This window comes from Chionomys nivalis, chromosome X (assembly GCF_950005125.1).
Source record: "Chionomys nivalis chromosome X, mChiNiv1.1, whole genome shotgun sequence".
Taxonomy (NCBI): Eukaryota; Metazoa; Chordata; class Mammalia; order Rodentia; family Cricetidae; genus Chionomys; species Chionomys nivalis.
Window position 1 is genome coordinate 128,916,847 of NC_080112.1, and position 23,852 is coordinate 128,940,698.

The 23,852-nt window shown below is 42.8% G+C and overlaps 1 protein-coding gene across 1 annotated transcript in view; it reads right to left on the reverse strand.

Annotated features, from left to right (window-relative positions):
• The window catches only part of Gpm6b (glycoprotein M6B), a 147,549-nt gene extending 125,812 nt beyond the window's left edge, over positions 1-21,737 (reverse strand). Inside the window, exon 1 of the mRNA XM_057758932.1 lies at positions 21,414-21,737. Coding sequence (XP_057614915.1) covers positions 21,414-21,417 — 4 coding nt within the window. The 5' untranslated portion in view covers positions 21,418-21,737. The remainder of the gene's footprint in view (positions 1-21,413) is intronic.
• Positions 21,738-23,852: the final 2,115 nt, after the last annotated feature.

Sequence of the window (23,852 nt, forward strand, 5' to 3'; positions counted from 1 at the left end):
TCGGGAGATTTCTTTCTCTTTTCTCCAAGCCATCAATCTGCTGTAGATATTTTTAAATCAACTAAATGCAGTTTGCTAATTTAACTACAAACTTGCCACCGGAATAATAACATATAGCCTGTCTCTGTGCTCTCCCAAGATACTCATCATAGGTGATAAATGTATACAAAGAATGAAATGGATCAGTCAATAGCATCTGAGACTAGACTTCATTGAGCATCTGAATTAAGATCTGAGTCGGTTCTCTCTTCCTACCATGGTTTCTGGAGACCAAACTTAAGTCATTAAGCTTTAGCAGGGCCGGGCGATGGTGGCGCACGCCTTTAATCCCAGCACTCAGGAGGCAGAGGCAGGCGGATCTCTGTGAGTTCTAGGCCAGCCTGGTCTACAAGAGCTAGTTCCAGGACAGGAACCAAAAGCTACAGAGAAACCCTGTCTCGAAAATTAAAAAAAAAAAAAAAGAAAGAAAAGCATGACAGTGTGTGTCATGAGGCTTATGAAGAAGGAAGCACCACGTAATGTTGACGTTTCATCAGGTCATTTGGAGCTACTGACATATATGGTTGACTCTCTTATACAGCTTGTGGTTTTGATCAGTTTTATCCCCAGCCTTCTCTGTTTTCCTAATTGCACAACACTGTCCATGATAATTTGCCACATTCAGAAAATGCCCTTTTGGAAAGGTCAGGTTCTTCCCAGCTGTATATTTCGTTTCCGCAGATTGTTCAATTGCAAAAAGAGCAGCACGTGGATATCAGTAAAATGTGAAACTTGTTAATACGGTCATGAAAACGGTCAACTACAGTGTAAAAGACAACAGGACTGTATATACACGTGTATGCGCTAGAACTACAGGCCAGTCGTAAGTTGTTAGTAGTCTAGCACCAGAAGAAAATGCTTTCTTGAATACACTTTTATTGTTTTGCATCTACCTTTATCATAACTTCTCCTCTGGTGCCAGCAAGATAATTCAAAGGGCAAAGTAAGGCACTTGAATCCAAGGCTGATAACCTGAGTTATAATCAGAGGGACTTGCATGGTGGAAAGAGAGAACGGGCTCCCTACAGTTGTCCTCTGATTTTCACATGTGTGTCATGACATGCCCCCCACTCCCCATAAAATAAATAAATAAAAATTTCTGTGCTTGCAAGTGTCTGTGCTACCGGACTACTGGAGTCTACTTTGAAGCTAAGAGACTAGATAAGATTATAAGGTTTAAGTGCGTAGCCTACACTTAAAATTGCCCTTGAGCAATGACTGCACCAGGAGACCTGAGGGACTGGCTAGCAAAGAAATCCATGCCTCTAAGAAGCCTTTGATGACATCAACACAGGTAGAAACATTACCTGAAATGGCTACTGTGGCCATCTGGTGCTTGGGCCTTGGCTACAGTCTTTCTCTGCAGGTGCTGCTATAGCTGGCAGGGTAAAGACAAGAGTAGACCTTTCTCTGCAGCATTTATAGGTAGGAAGATGGAAACATAGACAACTTCTAGTTCCTTAGGCAGCGGATGTGCAGTGAGGCAAACCTTCCTTTCTTTTCTGGTCACTTCTTCAACATTTCAAGCCCTCTAATTTCCTTATTTGGACCCACCATTTAACAACTCTTCGAGTGAGGGTCTAGAGACATCAACTTCTTCTTCATAAAGACTTTAAATAGTGTCACGCTGGTTAGGCAGGGATCCTTAAAGGTGGACTAGAGATGGTAGTGGGAAGAAGAGAGTTGGTTTGCCCTCCTGCTTGTTTGAGACACGCTCTCCTGTAAGCCAAGCCAGGCTTGGATTCCCTCTGTTGAGCTGGCTGGTATAGAACTGTTTGAGTCTCTTGAATACTGGGATATTACGATCATGCATCGTCATGCCTGCGGATTTTCCTCACTGGACAATATGGAGTTTTATGATTTTTTTCCATGATGTTTTTAAGAGCAAGTACCTGCTTTCAAATATAAGTAAGTTAGAGCTGGGGATGTGGTTCAGTGGGAAGTGCTTGCCTAGCATGCACAAGTCCTTGGGCTCTATCCTCAGCGCTACAAGAAGAAAAAATGTCTACAAATGTAAGTAGATTAGCTAACGAACAAGCTTCTAATTACTTGCTATTTCATATAAGGATGAATTTTTTTGTTGTTTTATTTTTCGAGACAGGGTTTCCCTGGAGCTTTGGAGCCTGTCCTGGAACTAGCTTTTGTAGACCAGGCTGGCCTTGAACTCACAGAGATCCACCTGCCTCAGCTTTCTGAGTGCTGGAATTAAAGGCCTGCACCACCACCACCCGGCAAGGATGAAATATGAAATTTTAAATTTTAGTTTGCTAAATCTTAAAAGAACATCTCTCTTCCTCTCTCTTTCCGTGTGTGTTTGGGATGGGGCACACACACCACAGCACCCATGTGGAGGTCAGAAGCCAACTTGCACGAGTTGGTTTTCTTTTTTCATCATATGGATCCTGGGGTTCAAACTCAGGTCAGCAGGCTTGGTGGCAAGCACCTTTACCCACGGAGCCATCTCAACAGCCCAAGGATCAACTTTTAATCCTTCTCTATTCTTCACCCTCAAAGAGAAATATTATTTTCATTTCTAATACTGCTCATGACTGGTTAATAATTGTGTATAAGTAATTTAAAATGAGACTTCTAAACAATCCGTGAAGGTGTCTCTGTGAAAGCACACTTTTTTTGAGGTCTTGACTGACAAGAGATATAAATATCTTTAGAAATCATTCAACTGCATGGGCACGAGCAGTTGCCATTTAACAACTACTTGGAAATGATATATATAGATTTAACAATTTCAACTAAATATATGGGGAGAACACTTTCCTGCAGATATTGCCTATTATCAACTGTGTACATCAGTAGAAGCATTCATTAACTCTAAGGGAAAGAAGAGGCCCACCCTAGCTAAAGAACTTCCTCTGATGTCCACACATTGTATCCATCTGTATGCCCCAGCAGACAGCAGCTCTGCAGAGCATGGACACTAGGGCCTTCCTTACTTCTTTGCTTCTGCAAAGGAATTGCCGTAGGGAGAGTGGCCCCTTGTGCTTCTTTCAGCGGGATGGGATTTGTGAGGGCAACTCCAAGCAGTGTCTTCTGAAGACTGATCAGAATGAAGCTATGACAGCATGGACAAAGTTTCAGAAGAAGAATAAGTGGCTGGAAGGAACCGCGGGGTATGAGATTGAGACCATGGCTTTGCCCCCTCTTTTTAGCATGTTGGACAATTAGGCTACATTTGAATGAAAAAAGCCACACTTGTATATTCTTTTAAAAAGGTCCAAAAACTGTGTAATTAGTAGTTCAGCCTAGCAGCTGCATCAGCAACTGGAAAGTCAGGGCAACCTGATACTTAAACCAACCATTACACTATTCATTAGCAGCTCTTAAAATATAAAAAGGTTAAACCTATTACTTTCAATTCAATGATGAATGAAAAATAATTGGTTTGCGTCAGCGTTCTACCCTATCTTTTTTATTGTTGTTAATTGTATGAGTGTTGGTTTAAAATGTTAAATAATACATAAACAAAACATTTAGGGGTACAAAGGATTTGTGAGGCTCATTACGGTACAGTTTTGTATATGCTATCATGACTTGCAGTTCCCCTGTCTTTTTTTTTTTTAATCATAAAGAATGCTGTTACTGGGCATGGTGGCACATGGCTATAAACTCAGCACTAGGGAGGCAGAAGCAGGAAGATCACCAAGGAGTTCAAGTCTAGCCTAGTCTACATAAGCTGCTGCTAGGCCACTCAGGGATATACAGGCAAACTCTGTCTCAAAAACAAAGAAGCCGCAGTTCCATGTTCATAGTAAGAGTCCTGAGAGGATCAGGGGAATTAGCCCGAGGATGATACCTGGGACTACGTCTGCTTCTGCGTGGGGTTTATCTGGAAAGATGCAGTTACTTCCACATAAGCTTTTTTCTTCTTTCTTCTTTTCCCTCCCTCCTTCCTCCCTCCCTCCCTCCCTCCCTCCTTCTCTCCTTTCTTCCTTCCCTTCCTTCCTTCCTTCCTTCCTTCCTTCCTTCCTTCCTTCCTTCCTTCCTTCCTTCCTCCCTTCCTTCCCTGTCTCTCCCCCTCCCTCCTTTCTTCCCTCCCTTCCTACTTCCTTCCTTCCTTCCTATCCTCCTTTTTGAAAAAAGAGTTTTCTAACAGTCCATACTGGCCTTGAACTGCCTAAGTAGCTGAGGGGAGCTTAAACTTCTGATCCTTCATTGCCAGGATTACAGGTGTGTTCTACCAAGCCCACATTTATGAGGTTCTGGACATCAAATCCAAAGTCTTATGCATGCAAGGTGAGAACTCTGCAGACAGAGCTACATCCCTAATCTGTTTTCTTTTTTTAAAAAATATCTCATTTGCCATGTTAATACTGAGGAAACTATAGTTCTATTACAAAGAAGTAATTCTTCTGTGTCTACATGAACCCCTGACAGTTAAAATATAATGGCAAAAAAACAAAAAGAAGCTAATTTTTCACATCTAATTCGGATTTCAGTTTAACTTGCTTATTTATGTCTTTATTTAATAGTGCTATGGACAGAAGTTAGGGTCTTGTGTGTGCTGAACGCATACTTCACCACTGAACCCCACCTGACTCTATACTTCCATTTCATTTATTTATCCATTTGTTTATACAGTGCTGGGGAATGAATCCAGGACCTTATACATACTAGACAAGTGCTCTAACATTAAGGAATACCCTTAGCCCAGATTCAATTTGATTTATTTCGCTATTTTAATTTATTTATTTTTATTTTGCAGTTCTGGAGATCGATTCCAAGGCCACCAGTACCCCTGGCATGCGTTCTACCAGTGATACCCACAGTCCTCGACTTCAATTTTAAATTGTAAAATATTAATATTATGAAGCTATCCAATGGCAAACAGATTATAAGAGAAGTGAACCCTGAGAATGGATTCTTATGACTACGGCCTTTTAAGGTGGCTGAAATCTAAACACGGGTAGGTGTGTAAGTGAAGGACCACAGATGAACATATAAAGTATCCACAAGTTTGGTTTGGATCTTCACTGCCCATAACACAGTAACAGTTATTTTTAAAGAGGCAGGTGGACATTTGGGTTTCAGGCCAGTCTGATCTACACAGTGAATTCCAGGACAGACAGGACTGTTGTTACACAGAGAAAGCCTGTTTCATCCCACCCCCAAATAATAAAAACAAAATAAAAATTTAAAAAAAAAATCACATTTCCAATGTTATCTTTTAGGAAAGTTACATTTGTGGCTCCTGTTGCCCTTGAAATAAATAAATAAATAAAAGTTTGAGGCCTTGTTGAAGAATACAAATACTCATTTGACGGCTGACTAAACTGCTTTCCGAAATAAATCAAGCCCGTGCTACAGGCCAACTGCTGGCCTCCTCTTTGCAGGGCACACGGTTATATAAAATATTCTGGGAGAAGTGTTCCATTAAATTACTTAGGGAAACTAGGTAATCTTGAATCGACCATGAAATTTTTATTTTTTTCCACAAGTAACATTACTGAATTTGAAGTAACACTTGAACATTGCTGAGATATAATGGAAAATTGCGTTTTTTTCTCTCTCTCTCTTCCAACTGGGAACTACCAAGTCTGCCGCGCTGAGACTGCAGGCATGGCATGTGTCACCACTCCCAGCTTTTTAGCATTTGTTTGCTTTTGATTTTTGTTTGTTTGTTTGTTTGTTTGTTTGTTTGTTTGTTTTTTGGAGACAGCATCACGTTATGTGACCTAGACTGGCCCCATACTCACAGTGATCCTCCTGCCTCTGCTTCTCAAGTTAAAAAATGCATTATATGGAAGGCCACGTGTGCAGGTCAGAAGACAACTTCGTGGAGTTGGTTCTTCTCTTCTACCTTTAAGTGGGCTCTGCGGATTAAACTCAGGTTGCCAGGCTTGGGTGGCAAGCGCTTTTAGCCACTGAACCTTATCTTGCTGCCCCCAGGAGTTATTATTATTATGCTGTTTTTTCTTTCTTTTTTCAATTCTTTCTTTTTTATTGAGCTGAATATTTTTCGCCACTCCCCTTTCTTCCTCCCCCTCCGTTTTTACCCTCTCCCATGATCCCCATGCTCCCAGTTTACTCAGGAGATCTTCTCTCTTTTTACTTCCCCTGTAGATTAGGGTCCTCTTTGGTGTCTAGGTTCTCTGGGATTGTGAATTGTAGGCTGGTTTTTCTTTGCTTAATGTCTGAGTGACTACATATAATAATTGTCTTTCTGGGTCTGGGTTACCTCATTCAATATAATGTTTTCTAGATCCATCCATTTGCCCAAAAATTTCAAATTTTAGAAAAAAATAATGATTTTTTTTCTGCTGTGTAGTACTGCATTGTGTAAATGCACTGCATTTTCCTTATCCATTCTTCAGTCGAGGGGCATTTAGGTTGTTTCCAGGTTCTAGCTATGACAAACAATGTTGCTATGAGCATGGCTGAGCACATGTCCTTGTGGTACGATTGAGCACCCTTTGAGTATATACCGAAAAGTGGCATTGCTGAGTCTTAAGGTAGTTTGTTTTGTAATTTTCTGAGAAATCACCCTACTGATTTCCAAAGCAGCTGTACCAGCTTGCACTCCCACCAGCAATGGAGGAGTGTTCCCTTTACCCCACATCCTATACAGCATAAGCTGTCATCAGTGTTTTGATCTTGGCCACTCTGGCATGCTGCTTGGCCATGCTGCTTTTTCTAATTCGTGTTATTTCCACAAAGAACGTAGAACTCCTGGTCATGCAGAGTGAGAATCCAAATCAGCTTCTCTACTGAAAAGGAGCTCTGGTGAGCAGTGGAGAATATCCTGCAACTATAGCTGCTTGTTTTATGATTTCTCCAGGAGCCTGTGAGTGTGGAGTCACACTTTAAAAGCTAAAGTGTCATTTCCACATAACGACGGAATTCATCATCTTGTGATGAAGAGACCTTGTTTGAGACCCCAAGGACTCTAAAGATGGGCCTCAACTCCCAGTTTTTATGCAGAATATAAGAAAAAGGGAAAGGATTTAGGTTGAATGTAGAAAATTTCCTTCTATTGAACATGGTGTACATCAAGGGAGACAATGAAATTTCCACATGACTCCATTAAAAATAATTTCAAAGGCTGGGAGTAGTGGCACTGCCTTCACACTCAGTACTCTGAAGGTTGAGACAGGCATATCTCTGTGACTCTGAGGTCAGCCTGTTCTACCAAATGAATTCCCTGTCTCAAAACAAAAACAAAATCAACATTCAACAAATAAAGCCCTGAAGCAGGGGGACTGTCACATGGCTATCACACATAGATAGCTCTTCCCAACAGGCTAGTATGTTGGTAACTCAGAATCAGCTTTCCCACACTGACAATTTATTCATTTAGTTGACAAGTTTGTCCATTATCTGGATTTTCTAAAGTTGCAAGAGTATGGAAGGGAACCATGACATCCCATAGAATTAGTTTTGCCTTTATTTGATTCACTTTTTAAGAAGCTACAAATATTATGAGGGACCTTCAGATCATCGTAAGAGGATGTGAGATCATTGTTGGGAGGTGGAATGGAGGTCAATGTACACAAATGGGAAGACTCAAAATCACTGAACATGTGACCAGCACATTTACTGTAATCCCACTCAAAATCCTACTCAGGTATGTTTGTGGAACATGAAAAACTAATTCTCGAGGCAACGACCAAGAATAGCTCAGTGAATAAGAGCTAAAAGAAGAAGCTTCTGTGAGATTGCCAGGCTTGTTTTAAATGAATATAATCAAGGCTGTTTATATTAGCACAGAGACACACTCATGCACACATATGTAATATATATGCATAATATAAAACCAACACAAAAGGATGAATTACACACTGTGGTTGGTTTCTGTACAGATTATATAAAATAGTACACTTCAGCCTCTATACCAAAAGAAAAAAATCTTTATGGAGAAAAAGGACTAAAAGGCTGGGGAGTGCTTGATGTGCAAACATTAGAACCTGAGTTCAAATCCCCAGCAGGCACATACCAAGCTGGCATGAGGTGGTGAGCTGGAGAGACGGCTCAGTTGTTAAGAGTACTTGCTCTTCTTACAGAGATCTTGGGATCTAAGTCCACTTGGTGGCTCCTTCTGTAACTCTAGTTCCAGGAGATACAACTAACTCCCTCTTCTGACTTCTGAGTGCACATACATCTAGGCACTCACACAGACACATAAAAGTAAATAAATCTTTCTTTTTAAAACTAGGCTTGATCTAGACATCTGGAACTTTGATGCTGAGGTAAGGAGGGGTGGGACAGACATAAGAGGATTCCAGCCCAATTGCCTCCTCCAATAAAAACCAAACCAAATCAAATACCAAGCTAAACTCGGGTGAGCTCCAAATTCATGAAATATCTTGTCTCAGGGAATAAGTGATAGACGTCCCTCTATCTCTGTGTGTGTTGGGACCAATTAAGTCCTGGCCTTCAGCTGCTCTTCCCTGTCTAGAACCTTCTAATTGAAGTTACTAGAAACTGTGCCTAGCCTAGAGGATCAGAGGATGGGATTTTCACCTGTTGGCCATTGACTGCAGGGTATTTAAGCCTCCATGGGCTTTTGTACCAGCGATTGGAAGTTCATGTGTTGGTCTATCTCTGCGTGTGTTTCCTCAACCTCCAGCTCCTTGCCAGAAGCTCGCGAAGTGGGTTCTAGCGCATAGAGCACACACTGGGGGGGGGGGGAGCACGGTGTGCGGCAGTGTGCTCATGCACACACACATGCAACAGAGACAGATAAAGACGGAAAAATTTCAAGTATACATTTGTAAAACCTTTAAAAAAATAACAGAGGAACAGAAAAACGTTTTTTCTGACCTCAGGGACAAGACTGATTTTTAAGTAGAATGGAGAAAAAAATCCCAGATTAGAAAGTAGTAAAAGGAAATATTGGTCACTGGGACTTTATGACAACTTGCAACCTCAGTACAGTGTGACATGTTGGGCAAAGCTAAAGGTGGGTCATACACAGGAAAAACACACACTGACCACATCCTTCCTAAAGATTAGGACCCAAAACATAGACATACACGGAAGACAAAACCCAAGTAGTCAAGAACCTACTCGCTTTCAACCTCTCTAGGGAAATTCAACATAAAAATCATGAAATACCATTTCATACCTACCATAATTTAAAAATGAAATAATATAATTATACCAAAGCTGAAGACACTAAGAAGCTAAAATTTTCACATGTTTCTAGTGGGAGACTATCTGGAGTCTTCACTTAGAAAGCCATGATGACATGATAAAATTGGGGACAATAAAGTATCCATTGTGCTTGACCTTCATTGTGGTCAAGAAGATAAAACTTCTCGGTGAGGGGAGGCAGGCAGGTTATAGATGTGTATGTCCAAATAACAACGAAGAAGTCATTTGTCAAAGATAATTCTGTCTCTATCCATGGACTTTTAGGATGAAAATCAGAAATCATCGCAGCTCTTTGAGTGCTTCCCAGCCTTGTACTCCATTACTGTCAGCTTCTGAGGAATTATGGTTATAATTCAGACACATCCTGCAACCCCATCTTATTCAGGAAACTCATTGGAGAGATCTCTGGCATCTATTACAGCCTTATATCCTGAAGCCAGGGCGCATACATATTGATCATTTCCTGAATGATCTAACCTAGCAGTGATAGCTTCCTCTCTGTGCGCAGCTCCTCAGCTCGCGCTTTCTCTCTGAGAAGGGCACATGGGGATATATTCTTTTCCTAATCTCTTCAGAGCCATCATGTTTTCCCATGCAAACAGTCCATCTCTCTTCAAGTATTGTTCCAAGATCTCTCATGGCTGCCGTGGTGGGGTTTTTCACCCAAAAAAGGGGGTACAAACCCATGCTTTATACCTTTTTCTACTAAATTTCTATCGACAAAGGCTTTTCATAATTGTTTCTAACCACATGATTTAGAAGCACGCCTGTCTTACGGATAGAAAACATTTCTGGGTTTGAAAATAATGTTAATGTTGAACAAAAGTTCAGCATTTATACTTTATTATTCAATTGACATAAAATGTAAAACCAAGTAAAACTATTCTGCTGGAGATTAGTGGTTACCCTTGGTGGGGAAGACAGAAAGAGCCCTTGAGAGAACCTTCTGAGGAGCTCCCAATAATTTCCTTCTTCCTCCTCCTCTTCTTCTTCGTTCTTCTCCTTCCTCTTCCTTCTCCTCCTTTCCTTCTTCCTCCTCCTTCTCCTCCTTTTCTCCCGCCTCCTCTACCTCCTTCCCTCCATCCTCTCCTCCTCTGTCTTGAGATAAGGTTTCACTATGTAGCCCTGGTTGTCCTGGAATTCACCATGTAGACCAGGCTGGCCTCAAACTCACAGAGATCCTCTTGCCTCAACCTCTAAAGAACTGAGATTTAAAAGTACACGATCATGCCTGACACCCTCCCCCCTTTTCAGTGGTGGGAACAGAACCCGTGGCTGGGCAAGCACTCAATCACTGAGATATATGCCCAGCCCCACGTTCTGCACTTGGAAAAACATATCTAACTCGTACGCTTACGATCTACTTACTTTTCGTGGCTATCTTACGGCAACAAATTTCAGACGAGTTTGCAATATCCATGCCTCTTACAAAACAGTGTCTATGACAAACCCTCATCATGTAATAGGGCTCCAAAGAGTTGTCGGCAATCCAGTACAGCAGCTTTGCAAAATGGCTGTAATTTACACACACTGGAGCTTCAGGCCTTTAGTGCTCTAGATTCTATTTTACTCACCATGGAATCGGTCAGAGCAAGTCAAGTGAGAAAATAAAGAAGGCAATATGAAATAAGGGGCTGCATCCAATAAAGTTATCTGAAGTGCTTGCATTACTTTGCTAATTACCCCTCCACTCTTTGCTGACTGTGTGAAGGAACAGATGTCTGAATTCAAGCTCCAATTTGAAAGCCCACCATTGAAACAGCCTTTTCAGGGAAAGGTTATAAAAGCCCCACTTCTCCACCTAAAACAGTAACCTGCTGCACATAAATAATAATTTAAAAAAAGAACAGAATTCCTAAGCTCCTTCCAATCTTCACTTCTGATATGCCTTCTGTATTTTTTTTTTTTTTTTGGCTGTCTTTTGCAACTGCAATCAGATCTCTGGGGAAACAATGACTTACAGCCTCCACCATGATGAGTTAAGACTGGAGGGTAGGAAGGAATATCCAAGGGCTATAGGAGAAGGATCTCCAAACAACGAGCGTGAAGCCAGTCTTGTATCCAGCTCTTTTACTTGGAAAACATAATGAAGACACAACTATGCACTCTAAGGACAGCCTATAGGAAGGCAGCCTTAAAGCCTTAAGCTGGCTAGATTTGGTTCTAGCTAAGGGGATGAAGTCTAAATTTGGAAAGGCCATTGTGCTAATTAAGGACATGATTAGCTCCTTCACGTCTTCCCACTTACTGGAAACGAGGGTAATGTCAACAACAACTTTAGTAAGCAAAACAAACTTCAGAGATAAGAGTCCTGTGAGTGAGAAGTTGCACTAATGCGTTAGACAAAGTAACCAAGGTAAAACAGACACCCTGCTCCAGGAGAGGGGGAGGGCAGGGCATCACAAGATTGAGATGGTTTCTAGTGCCATTTTACTTCAAGGAAGGCACGGATCACGTGGTATGCCACGCTCCCCCATTACAGTATAATCCTTTCTGGTAATGCTAGAAAAAGATGAAAACAAAACCCAACTTTCTTAGTGTGTGTGTGTGTGTGTGTGTGTGTGTGTGAAGCAAGAAGCAAGCATTCCCTCTGAAAAGAAGGGACCTTTTTAACCAGAGATCCCAGATTTGCAGATATGCTCACCAAGTCCTCAGTGAGGCCAGGATTCTGATATTTTTTTGATATTGTGATGCACAAAGATTTTCAGTAGCCACCTCCTTTTTTGAGACAAGATTTCATGTAGCTCAGGCTGCTCTCATACTTTTTATGCAGCCAAGGATGACTTTGAACTTCTGATCTTCCTGCCTCTACCTCCCAAGTGCTAGGATTATATGCAGGTGCCATCGTCATAAGGTACTGAGGATTGAACCTGGGGCTTTCTGCACTCAAGAAATACACACACTCTACCAACTGAGTTACATCTCCACTCCCCTCTTACTCTTAAGCCATTATCAGTATGGCCCCATCCCCTATTCCATCAAGGTTATCTGACATCTGGGGACATTTGGTTGGTATGAATAGGGGAATATCACAGCATATGGTGAATAGAGGTCAGGAATGCTGCTGAGCATTTTGCAATGCACCAGTGGAAAGGGGGCACAAGAGGCATATGTGAATATGATCAAATCACATAGGCACATACAAAATGTCCTAATGAAGCCCATTATTACATATAATTAACATATGCCAATTTTAAAAAACTTGAAAAGACAAAAAGAACAAAGAAGAGACAGGGAGACAGATCCTAGGTAGCTAAGCCCATAGAGTTTCTGTAGCATTAGTGTACCAAGCAAGAGAGGGCATGGAAGCTCCTCATGTCTTCTCCCATACTTTACCCAATGCACTTCTTCAGATGCATGCTCTATGAAATCCTTTATGATAAATCAGCAGACATGTTTAAAAGTAACAATAACCAAATAACTAGACAAGGATGGTATTCTATTTCAATGCCAAATCATGAAGGAGTCACAGCAAAGTTACTCCTTATCGCTTTTCATCCCAGGCAGCTCACAGTTCGTTCTGTGCCCTCGAAAGGGAGGAGATAATAGATTTGCAAGATTCTCTGCGCCCATGGCAGAGACAGGCGGATCTTTGTGAGTTTGAGGCCAGCCTGGTCTACAAGAGCTAGTTCCAGGACAGGCTCTGTAGCTACAGAGAAACCCTGTCTCAAAAAACCAAAAAAAAAAAAAAAAAAAAAAAAGATTCTCTGTGCCCATTTATAAAAAGCTAAAATGTATCACTCCCATCTGGCTCTCTGTCAGCCCAACAAATCTTTTTTCCTTGTTTGAATTTTTTTACGTTTATTTATCATGTTTGTATGTGCATGTGTACACTATGCTGTGTGTGCAGAGGTCAGATAACACTTGAGGTAGTCCATCCTCAAACCTCCAACATGTTGGTCCTGGAGAGGAAACTTAGATGGCCAGGCTTGGTGGCAAGTGCCTTCATCTGCTGAACCATCTCACCTCAAATCTTGCTTTCTATTCTTCCCCACACCTACTCCTTGCTATGTCCACTTACTTTAGGATACCACTGATAAGCCTTGCTCACTCCTACCTCTCCTGCATGGGTAGACTCCATCCTTCCCATCATTCCTCTCAGCACACCTTCAGTGCAAGCCTCCCCTAGAACCTTCAGAGAAGAAATGGGGTCTCAGTCTTTTCAAAACCCTGTCTAGGGGGCTGGAGAGATGGCTCAGAGGTTAAGAGCACTGCCCGCTCTTCCAAAGGTCCTGAGTTCAATTCCCAGCAACCACATGGTAGCTCACAACCATCTGTAATGGTGTCTGGTGCCCTCTTCTGGCCTGCAGGCATATACGCAGACAGAATATTGTACACATAATAAAGAATTTAAAAAAAAAAAAAAAAAACCCTGTCTATGCTTTTACTTGGAATTTTGCAACCAGATAAGAAGAAATCTCTTCCTCTATTGTTGGTGGCAGTTTTTCTAATTTTGCTTTGTTTTAATTTGGGGGATACTGTGGGGTGAAATCCAGTGCCTTATGCATGCTACGTAAGCCCTTTCCCATTGACCTATTTCCCAAGCTACCACCTCTAGGTGTGTGTGTGTGTGTGTGTGTGTGTGTGTGTGTGTGTGATAGGAACATATGTGTGTGCAAGTGCATGTGTGTATATATGTGAAGGACAGAGGAAACCATGGTATCATTCTTCAAGTACTCAGTACTGTCCATTTTGTTTTTGTTTTTTTTGGTTTTTTTTTTTTTTTTTTTTTTTTTTTTTTTTGGTTTTTCGAGACAGGGTTTCTCTGTAGCTTTTGGTGCCTGTCCTGAAACTAGCTCTTGTAGACCAGGCTGGCCTCGAACTCACAGAGATCCGCCTGCCTCTGCCTCCGGAGTGCTGGGATTAAAGGCGTGAGCCACCACCGCCCGGCCCATTTTGTTTTTTGAGACAGTGATTTGGCTAGACTGGTTGGCCAGCGAAGCCCAGGAACCTACCTGTTTCTACCTTCCCAGCCTTGGGATCACGCCCAGCTTCTTGACATGGGTTCTGCAGATTGAACTCGGGTCCTTTTGCTTGCAAGGCAAACACTTTATTGATTGAGCTATCTCTCCATCCCCTTTCCTCATTAAAATACTAACTTTATTTTGAGACAAGATCTCATTAACTTGGCCTGGCTGGCCTTACACTGCCTATGTAGCCCAGATGGTCCTTCAATTTGCCACCTTCCTGCCTCTGCCTCCATTTGCCAAGTAGCTGGAATTACAGAGTTGCATTGCCATGTCCAGTTTTAATGGTCATCTTTTTAGTCCCTTTGGGAGACTGCCATTTTTCCTCAGCTGTCACTTGCCTGCTTAAAATCCCTTTACAATTCTCTACGGCTAACAGAGTAATGATTGATTGCTTCCCAAGTATGACACTAAGTAGTCTGGCCTCAGCTCAGCTCTCCCCACTCCCCCACTTCTGACCATTCTTATTTCTTAAGGTACCCACAAAACAGCCTCTGTCCTGGCTCCTGCCTTTCCTTATCTGTTCACAGGCTCTGAATGTTCTGTCTCAGACACCTCCTTAAATATTCATTTTATTTTTTCCTACAGGCCCTTGACCTTCAGCTTTTGTAAAACGGCTGGGTATAGGAGGACAGAGGCTGTATTTCAAGATACAGCACAAGGCCTTGGGGCACATGAGCAGGACTCCCCCATTCCTTTAATAGCCTCCCAGTCAGGCTATGGTACTAACAGGAAGGCAGAGGCTTCCAGTTGATTCTGTGCATGTTTATTGCAGGGCACTGTGCTACATGCTGATTTAACCCCAACATTGTTGAGAATGGAAAAACGAAACTTTTGGTGCCGTTCTATTCTCAAGGTAATGAGAACATTTTTACTGAAACAAAGTATTTCTTCGCTAGCTTTCCTGAACTTCAAAAATTTGACAAGAAGAAATGATTTTTCACCAGAGGGAGGAAAATCTAACATCACAATAGGAAAAGCTAAAGGTAAAAGAAGTAACAATAGCAATAACAACAACAACAACAGTGGAGGAACATTTAAACTGCTGTGTAAATTGTTTTTGTGTCTGGGCATGTCTGAAGTAATAGAATTACTATGAAGGCATTTTCCAGTGCTAAAATTCTGTTACTCCATGAAATACTGTGATACAAATATTAATTTTACCAAACTATGATGCTATTTGTGCTATTTAATAATGTATAGTTTATCATAGTTTTTAATGATTTTGAATACTTTAAAATTTATATATGTCTATTACAGGCATACCTTAATAAGATGAATCTTATATGATAAACTTCAAATTTTTTCCAACAAATATACCTGGAGCTTCTACAATATTCTAATCATCCAAATTAACACTGAGTATCAACAATGCATAGAATAACCTCTGCCTTTGAAACAGTTGGTTTTTTGAATAAGGGAGGCATATTATTAAAATAAATATATCAACGTGTGAGACCATGATCACCAGTACAATTGTGTTACAATTATCCAAATGACTATGGCCCCCAAATACAATAGAAATGCTCTTACCAATATCATTCACCCTACATACCCCCACTCACTTTATTGCCTTTTATGATGGTTAACATTGTCGTGTTGACAAGACCTTGACTCACCTAGAAGGCATGCCTCTCCGGACATACCTTATGATATTAGGATTAGGATAGCCTCTATGCATATCCGTGAAAAAATAGCTAGATTAAGTTGAGGTGGGAAGATCCACCTTACCTGTGAGTGCACCATAAAAAGGAAAGTGAGCTGAGTACCAGCATTCCACATTCCGCCTCCTGTGGCTGGAATGTGATCAGCAGCTTCAAGCTCCTGTTGCCATGGGTTCTTTACCATATGGACTGTACCATCAAACTGTGAGCCAAATAAACCCTTTCTCAAATTGCTTTTGTTAGGGTATTTTTATCATAGCATCAAGACAAGGTAACTAAAATACCTTGCATCCTCTTTTCTTTTTCTAAACCATACTTACTACTGTCCACAAAACTGGGCTTCTAGAATCTTCTCCAGAGTATAAGTATTATTTTTCTCATCAGTGTGTGTACTTAGGAAGTCTTTTGTCTTTGTCCCAAAAGGTAGTCATAACAGTTAGGTTTGTTATCATAATTACGCAAATTAATTTAATATTGCATAAACAAATGAAATATAAGTTTCAAAAGGAAGTTTTCTTTCTTTTAAAATCTGATCCATTGCTTTGCAAAGTCTTGTCCAAAAGGAGTCACTTGGAAAATAGTTGCCAGAATAATTAATGGCAAGAAACTGTTTAGATTTTATTGGAAGTGAGGTGGGTAATGTAAAAGGATTCTGCACACAAACTGGATTTGAGCAACTTTAGGTCTCATTTTACTTTAAAAGTATCCTAAACTGGCCATTAGAAGCCAAAGACGAGCTATGATTCAAGTATGGAAAACTTTAAGGAACCCCAAGCCCCATCAGGATGTCTTGGTCAAAGAAAGGCCTTGACTCTCCAGCAAAACCTCAGCAGATTAATGTTTAAAGATAACTAAAACATTTAGGACACAGAAACGGCCCTTTATAGGATTTACCACTTTGGCATTTTCAATAAAGCATCCTACTGCTTGATCCCGGATGTCACTATCCTCTAAAAAGCCCCCGGGGAGACCAAGCGGTTTGGCCAACAGCTGTTGCTAGAGCAAAAATATAGTAAAGAATCAATTGCTTCTTGTTTGTCACAAACAGTCCTCAGTGGACTTGGTCTGAGGTTTACTCAGAATTTCAGCCTGTTTTGAAAAGAGCCTCTCTGAGGCCCCGGGTGGGCTCCTTGGGAGACATTTGGTTTCAGAAGGCTGCCTAGCACATGCTGGGACCATATCCTGCCCAGTTATGCATCAGAACACCACTCTTTTGTCTTCAATTGCATCTGAAATCCTGAGCCAACTTCCAGAACTAAATGTTGTATGGTGGGGTCTTCAGGGTGCAGCTTCCTTTTGAGGCACAGCCTGGGTGTGTTGGGGGGGGGGGGGGTCAGGAAAAGCTCTGTAGAGACAAGAGGGAAGACACCAAAGCTGGAAGTGTTGAAGAAGGCACCCTTGGGGCTCCCTCCATCCATCGCCTTGGAGAACAGCCACCATCCTGTAGGCGGGCACATGGAAGATGCCAGCATAAAACCCAACTACAAATGTAGTCAGGCTGCTACCTTGACAGAACCAAACAGTGTTTAAACAATTAGGGAGCTGTTTGCTCCTGTTTTTCAAGCATAACATTACTCTCTCATGTTTGTCCCCTAAATTACATACTTGTAGATTTGTAAGGATTTAAGCAAGTCATTTTATAGATTTTTTTCCTAGTAAACTGAGGTTGAAGAGGTGAGAATGATGTATCTTTATCACACAGTACTGAGGGTAAGCTGAGGCATGGACCAGGTCCCTGACTTTCCCAGGCTTTTTTCTATTTTCTAGCTTTGGGCCACCAGCAGCAGAAGCAGTAGTGCCAGTGTGACTTTTAGAAATGTCACCAAGGCTGTTCCCAGGCTGGTTGAGTCAGGGCACTTTCCTTTCACCAGGATCTCCAGATGATTTGTGATACGCCATTATTAAATTTTTTAAAGTGTGCGTGCGTGTGTGTGTGTGTGTGTGTGTGTGTGTGTGAGAGAGAGAGAGAGAGAGAGAGAGAGAGAGAGAGAGAGAGAGCGCACCCATTTGCTGTGAAATGCATGTGAAAGCCAGAAGACAACTTTCCAGAGTGGGTTGTCTGCTTCCATCTTGTTGTGGCAACATCTTCCTCATTTCTGCCTTGCTGTGTATTCTAGTCTAGCTGGTTCCTGAGCTTCTGGGCAATTCTCCTCTCTCCACCTCTCATCTCAAGGCAGAAATTCTGGGATTTACAGATGGACACCACCAAATCCAGTTTTTTTTTTGTTTTGTTTTTTAAATGTGGGGTCCAGGGATGAAACTTAGGTTGTTAGACTTGTATGGCAATCTCTTTTATTAGCTCCGCAGAGCTGTCTCAGTGACGGCTTGGAGTCTTGGATTTTCTTGTAAATTTTATCTACTGTGTGTGTGTGTGCGCGTGGTACGCGGTATTTGCTTATCACAATGAGCACATGCAGGTCAGAGAACAGCTTGTGGGACTTAGTGCTCTCCTTCAGCGTATGCTGGCCAGCTCTATCTCCTAGGTGCTGAGGTTACAACTGTGAACTACCATGTATACAATATTTTTAAAGTAATAGTGAAATGATTTCATTTCATAATCATAAAAATTTCCTGCCAACTGGGTGCAGAGGTCTTTGAGCCCAGCTATTCGAGAAGCAGAGAGACAGGAGGATCACTTGAACCCATGAGTTGGAAAACAGCCTAGGAAACACAATGACAGCCTGTCTTAAACTAAAACACATTCCCTAATAGTACAATGGGTCAAATAATTATTTCCATCAGATCTCTTCACATACTGAAATAATGTCAGCATTTCTCTCTGGATATGAGCCATATTCCACAAAAGTCTTCTGAGAATTTATTACGTTGAATTTTGTTTAATTACTATGTCTTCAAGTGGATGAGAGGAGAAACAAAGTCAACATTTTGTTGGCCAAATGGGTTTCCATCAGATACATAGAATAAAACTGGTAGGGAGAAGAGACATTGGGCCATGTGGAACCACTCCTTCAGTGGGAGAAAGAACTAGTCTCAGCACACTTATTTAGGTGGTGCCCTCTATCTAAACAACCTGCCAACTCTTCTCATTGTGCCCAATAACCCAAGTCAATGAATAGTCCAATACAGTACAAACATTAATTGGTTCATTTCATTTCCATGTAACATCGGGAAGAGCTAACTCCATAGGGATGGAAAGTAGGTTAGTGGTTGCTAGGGCTGGAGGGTGGCAAGAATAAGGAGTAACTGCTAATGGGCACAGGTTTGTTGAGGGGGTGAAAATAAGGGCAATAGTTACCCAACTCTGTATCAAAGCCTGCAAGTTTGTATGCTTAAAATGTGTGAATTGCATGTGGACGGTAGCTAAAACAGATCAGAAACAAAAATCAATTGACTGGGAAAAAAAAACACCTCATTTTCTTTGAAGATGGAATCGTATATCTGGCCACTGTTCTTTATCTTGCTTTTTTTTCTTTAAAAGTTTTTCTTTCCTTTTTAAAAATAGCTTAAAGTGCCAACCCAAAGGGGCAGTTATCTTTACAAATTTCATTTATTTTATCAGTGAAGTAACTGATACCAGATTAAGAAGTGACATGTGTAGAAGAATCAACGGAATGGGCCAATGGTCAGCAATTTCTCAGCACTAACTTATTTGAAATAGGGCACTCACAAGGGTACACTCAGTAATGAACAACATCTGGAAAAAGAAAGCCAGTTAACGGCCCTGTAGTGTATTTATTTACTGGGAACGTAAAGGAAGTCAGTATGTTTCCTTTCTGGCATGAAGGGAGCTTGCTTTTTCATGTAAACTACAAACCGAAAACCAAGGCGACTGCCAGAAGCAATGAAGTATGCGCAAATTACCATAAATTGGCAACTGCAGTGTAGAACCAATAATTGTCCAAGACACAAAGTACTTCCTTGAGAGCAGGGTTTTGGCCAGGATATTTGTTTCGGGAGAACTGCAGTGCCCTTCCACGCCCACTTAAAAAGAAGCCTCCCCCCCCCCCCACCCAAGACCAGAGTACACCGCTGTGCAAAAGGCTAGCACGCTCAGCCGATGCTCAAATTCAACTTCTGAATCTCAGTGTCTGGAGATCAAACACCACAAGAACTTCCTTTCGGCAAAACTTGTGCTTTTCTCTATCCATCCCGCAGGTCTGGGAAACTGTAGTGGTCTTGGACAGCAGGCATTGCTAAAGCAGCTCCAAGCTGGCCCAGAGTCCTCTGCTGACTTTTGGGTATGAACCCCCTTTAAAAGGGAAGACTGAGTTGTTGGTTACTGTTCACATGAGGACATTGAAAGAAGAACCAGAGCTACATGCCACTCAGTTCTACTCTTTCTAGAAAAATCTTATCCTAGCTTTCATCTAACTTTTTGGAATGAAATTTTTTTCTTTCATATTTTGATCATTGTATATTTTAAAATTGGTTAAATATAAAGTTATTTCAGGTTTCTTTTTAAATGGAAACTGATGTGTCCTCCGTTCTATCTCGTCCCCAAAATATAATCAGTTAAAAAAAAAAGATCGCTGCCCCACCCCCACACACTTAGAGAAGGGAGTGTAGTAGCAAGAGCTGGGGGCTTGCTTGTGACTCCCAAGCCCTGGCTCTTAACCTTCGGTGGTTAAACCCACTGCTTTTCACATTAGGAACGTTTCCGAGGGTCCCTTCTTAGTCCTCGTGGCGCTGTGGCTGGAGCTGTCATTAGAGAACGATAATGAAGCAGAGAGAAACCCCTTTCTCAGACGAAGCCCTGAGAGCCGCGGCACAAGGCTTATTTCCAAGGAGCTCTTGAGTTTTCCTCCCCATGGTGCCGGTTTTAAGGACGTGTTGCTGACGGCAGCATTTCGGGATGTTAAGAAGTGACAGAAGGGATTCTCCCTCCGCCTAACACCCACCTCCGGGCAGGTGAAAGATTTTCACGTCTTTGAACAGAGTCTTTCACTGTTGGTAGCAGTCATTTCCCAATTGCACTGGAACCCACTTTCTCACCGGCTCCACCTGCTCAGGGGTTCCGCTTAGGCAGTTGGAACCAGGGACAAAGAGAGACTTGTGGTGTGTCCCATCCTTTCCCCTCCCATTCCCTCCCACTTCGCTAGTTTCAAAGGTCTGGGTTCCGAGAAAGGAGCTTTCTTGGAAGATCCCCGCGTTAGGGGGTACAGACATGTTTCTTTGGGCTTCAGAAGAATTGAAGGACCGCAGGGCGACACAAGACTGGACTCAGGGCTGAGAGCTCGGTGACAGGGAGATCGTCCCAGGAAATGGGCAAGAAGCCACTCTCTACCAACCCCTTGAAATAAAACAGGAGCCCGCGGTCCGGGACATGTTGCCCGACCCACCACACACACCCCTGCCACCCCTCGCGGGGCCCAGTTCTCTAGCTCCCGCGCTTGGCATGCGCCAGCGTACAGTGTGGGTGCAGCTGGAGTGGGGACGTTCCCGTGGATGGGGCAGGGAGGAGCACCTGGGCATTGCGGACACCTGCGCTGTGCCCCTCCCACCTTTGGCCTCCGTTCCCCTCCCGCACCAGTCTGGACCGGATGACCCAGGTGGCTCAGGTAGCACCACCTGAGCTGGGGGTAGGGCGGGGCGCGCCCCTCTTCGAGGCAGAGACGCGAGACTGTGGCCGTGGTGGTGGCCGTGGAGGTGGCATGGGGCCAGCACGATCACTTACCCATGGTTGGAGACTGGCGGGAGGGGTGCGGGCTCCGGGCTATTGGGCTCCCCGGGGACGCACGAGAGCCGGTGGCACAAGTTTGCAGGTCTGGCGGGCACGTGCGCGGGGCCGGGCTCCGGGGTGGCTGCGCTGGGCTAAGCTGGGCTGGCCGCTTGGCTCTTCTCTCCTGGCCGGGGTGGGAGCGCGGCGCAGCTCCGCCTGCACTGGGGGCCGGCCGTGCAGAGAGGGGCCCTGACGTCAGCGCCGGGGGCTTTGTGTGCCCGGAGCGAGGGCCAGGCTGGGGGCAGTGGCCGCACCCGCGCTGTTGCCAAGCCAGCAGCTTTCACTGCGACCCTGGAGCAGGGGGCATGGAAACCGGAGAAGCAAGGAGGGGGGTGCAGAAAGAGGGGAACGGGATTCTAGTATCTTGGGGGCGTGAATCTTCGTTCCGGATGAAAACTAGTACAGTTAAGGGGGCGGAGGGCTTGAGGTCTTAGCCACCACCCGTTGTACAGATAAAGAAACTGAGGATGGGAACACTGCTCCGAGGATACCCTTGGGCAGAGCTGCTTTGACCCACATTCCTGAAATTTTTTGTACCACTAACAAGCTGCAGGTGGTGACTTAATCAATTGGGCCTCAATCCTAGTGACATTTTAGAATCACCTATTTCATCAGGGCATCTGTGGATGGGTTTCAAGTTTAGGGCTCACACACCACTCCGGGACATTCATCGTGTTCGTAGAAGACCTCACACGAACCACCGACTGGAGTTACCTGTGGGTAACAAGTGATTTAGAAGAGCTCAGATGACGTCCGTTAGTCTTGGGTGGAATCAGATTTAGACATGCCCATAGTTAGTCAGCTGTCTAGATCCCTGGAAGCCCAGCATGGTAGGCTCTTGCAGACCACAGATTTGTGCCAGCCAAAGGTTCCAGCTGTTCAGGCCTTGCGCTGAATCTTTAGGCGAATTAATGGTTTAATAGTGTCGGGCATTTAAATTCTTCCTGCTTCCTTAGAGAAGAATATTCCTGTCAACAGAAGTATTCGAAAAGGCCTAAGATCCAGGCAGTTCCTGAGGCCGATATTTCCTGGGAATATTTTAATGTTGTGTTCCTTTATGGTTTGGGAAATACAGCGTGATACTTGAACAGAGGGTTACATAAACAGTAACACTAGATAGTGCATTTAAGGGACATTTAAGCCAGAAGAGAGAGGCTTTGGGATTGAGAAAGGGAGGAGGAAGCAAACATTTCATCTATTGAAATTTATTGGATTAGGAAAGATTTGATCAAGGCAGAGCTCTAGAAAGCCTAATAATATTTTACATAAAAGGACAGAGATTTGTGCTAGGCGGATCACTGGCTCATTTTCTTCACAATCCCACGGGAACAATCATTCCTACTCTATCTTCGTGTGGTAATAAAGCAGCAGGGATCTCACAGGTTTCAGTTTTCCATTACCGGGAGTAATCCCTTCGCCTGAGTGCTGAGTGCACCCTTGGGCTGGAATCCGACCAACCACAGGTGACTCCTGAGGCAGCTTGTGAAGGACAGGAAGTCAAGGTGGTCTGGGTGAAGACAAGAGGAATCCATGTCAAGTCCTGGTTTTTGGAAGAGCACTTTAGCTGGTTCCTACATCTCAACAGACTCCTAGGAACTAGCAAAAACACCGGAACAGGCTTTGGGCATTCCCAATCAGAAGTAGCATGTTTATTGCTTCCATGAGCTACTTGAGGACCAAGAACTGGAAAGTTTGTGCACCGAGGTGATAGTCAACCCTTTGGTCTGTTGGTTCATTGCTTAGACATTTTGGATTTTTTTTTAAACCACAGAAAAGAAAGAACAGCTGTCTAAATATTGGTGGGAGTCACAATGGGATGCTATGATTTTAAAGGGAAGTCACATTTTAATAGAAACTTTCCCTCACTTTGCAACTGTCGTGGATTAATTTCACCAAGCAATTGACCCCAAAAGTCTAGGAAAATCTTGGGAAACCAGAGTGCAGAAGGTGGACTAACCAACATGTTTGAATTTCCTATTAAATGTTTTCTTAAAACCTTTCATGTTAAGTAACCAAAGCCTTTACAAATTAAAGCAAAATACACTGCAGGTGGGTGAATAAATTGGGCAAGGCTTTCTGGAAAGCCCTTGGCATTGTGTATCAGAGACTTAAAAATATTCATTGTCCCTGACCTACTGAGTCCCCTTCTGAGACTCTCTTCAGTAAATAACGACTGTTAAAGTTAAAATGAATGCAAAAGGATGTTTATCAGATGGTGAGATAAAATGACAAATAAAATAACAAAACAAAAACAGGAACACAGTCATTGCTCAACTATCAGGAAGTAGTTACAGAATTTTTTTTGCTGAGTTAGCTCAACCAAAAGGGGATTTGTGACCCTGCCCTCAGCAGTCTCTCTTGCTCTCCCTCCCCCAGAGGCCCCAGAGACTAAAT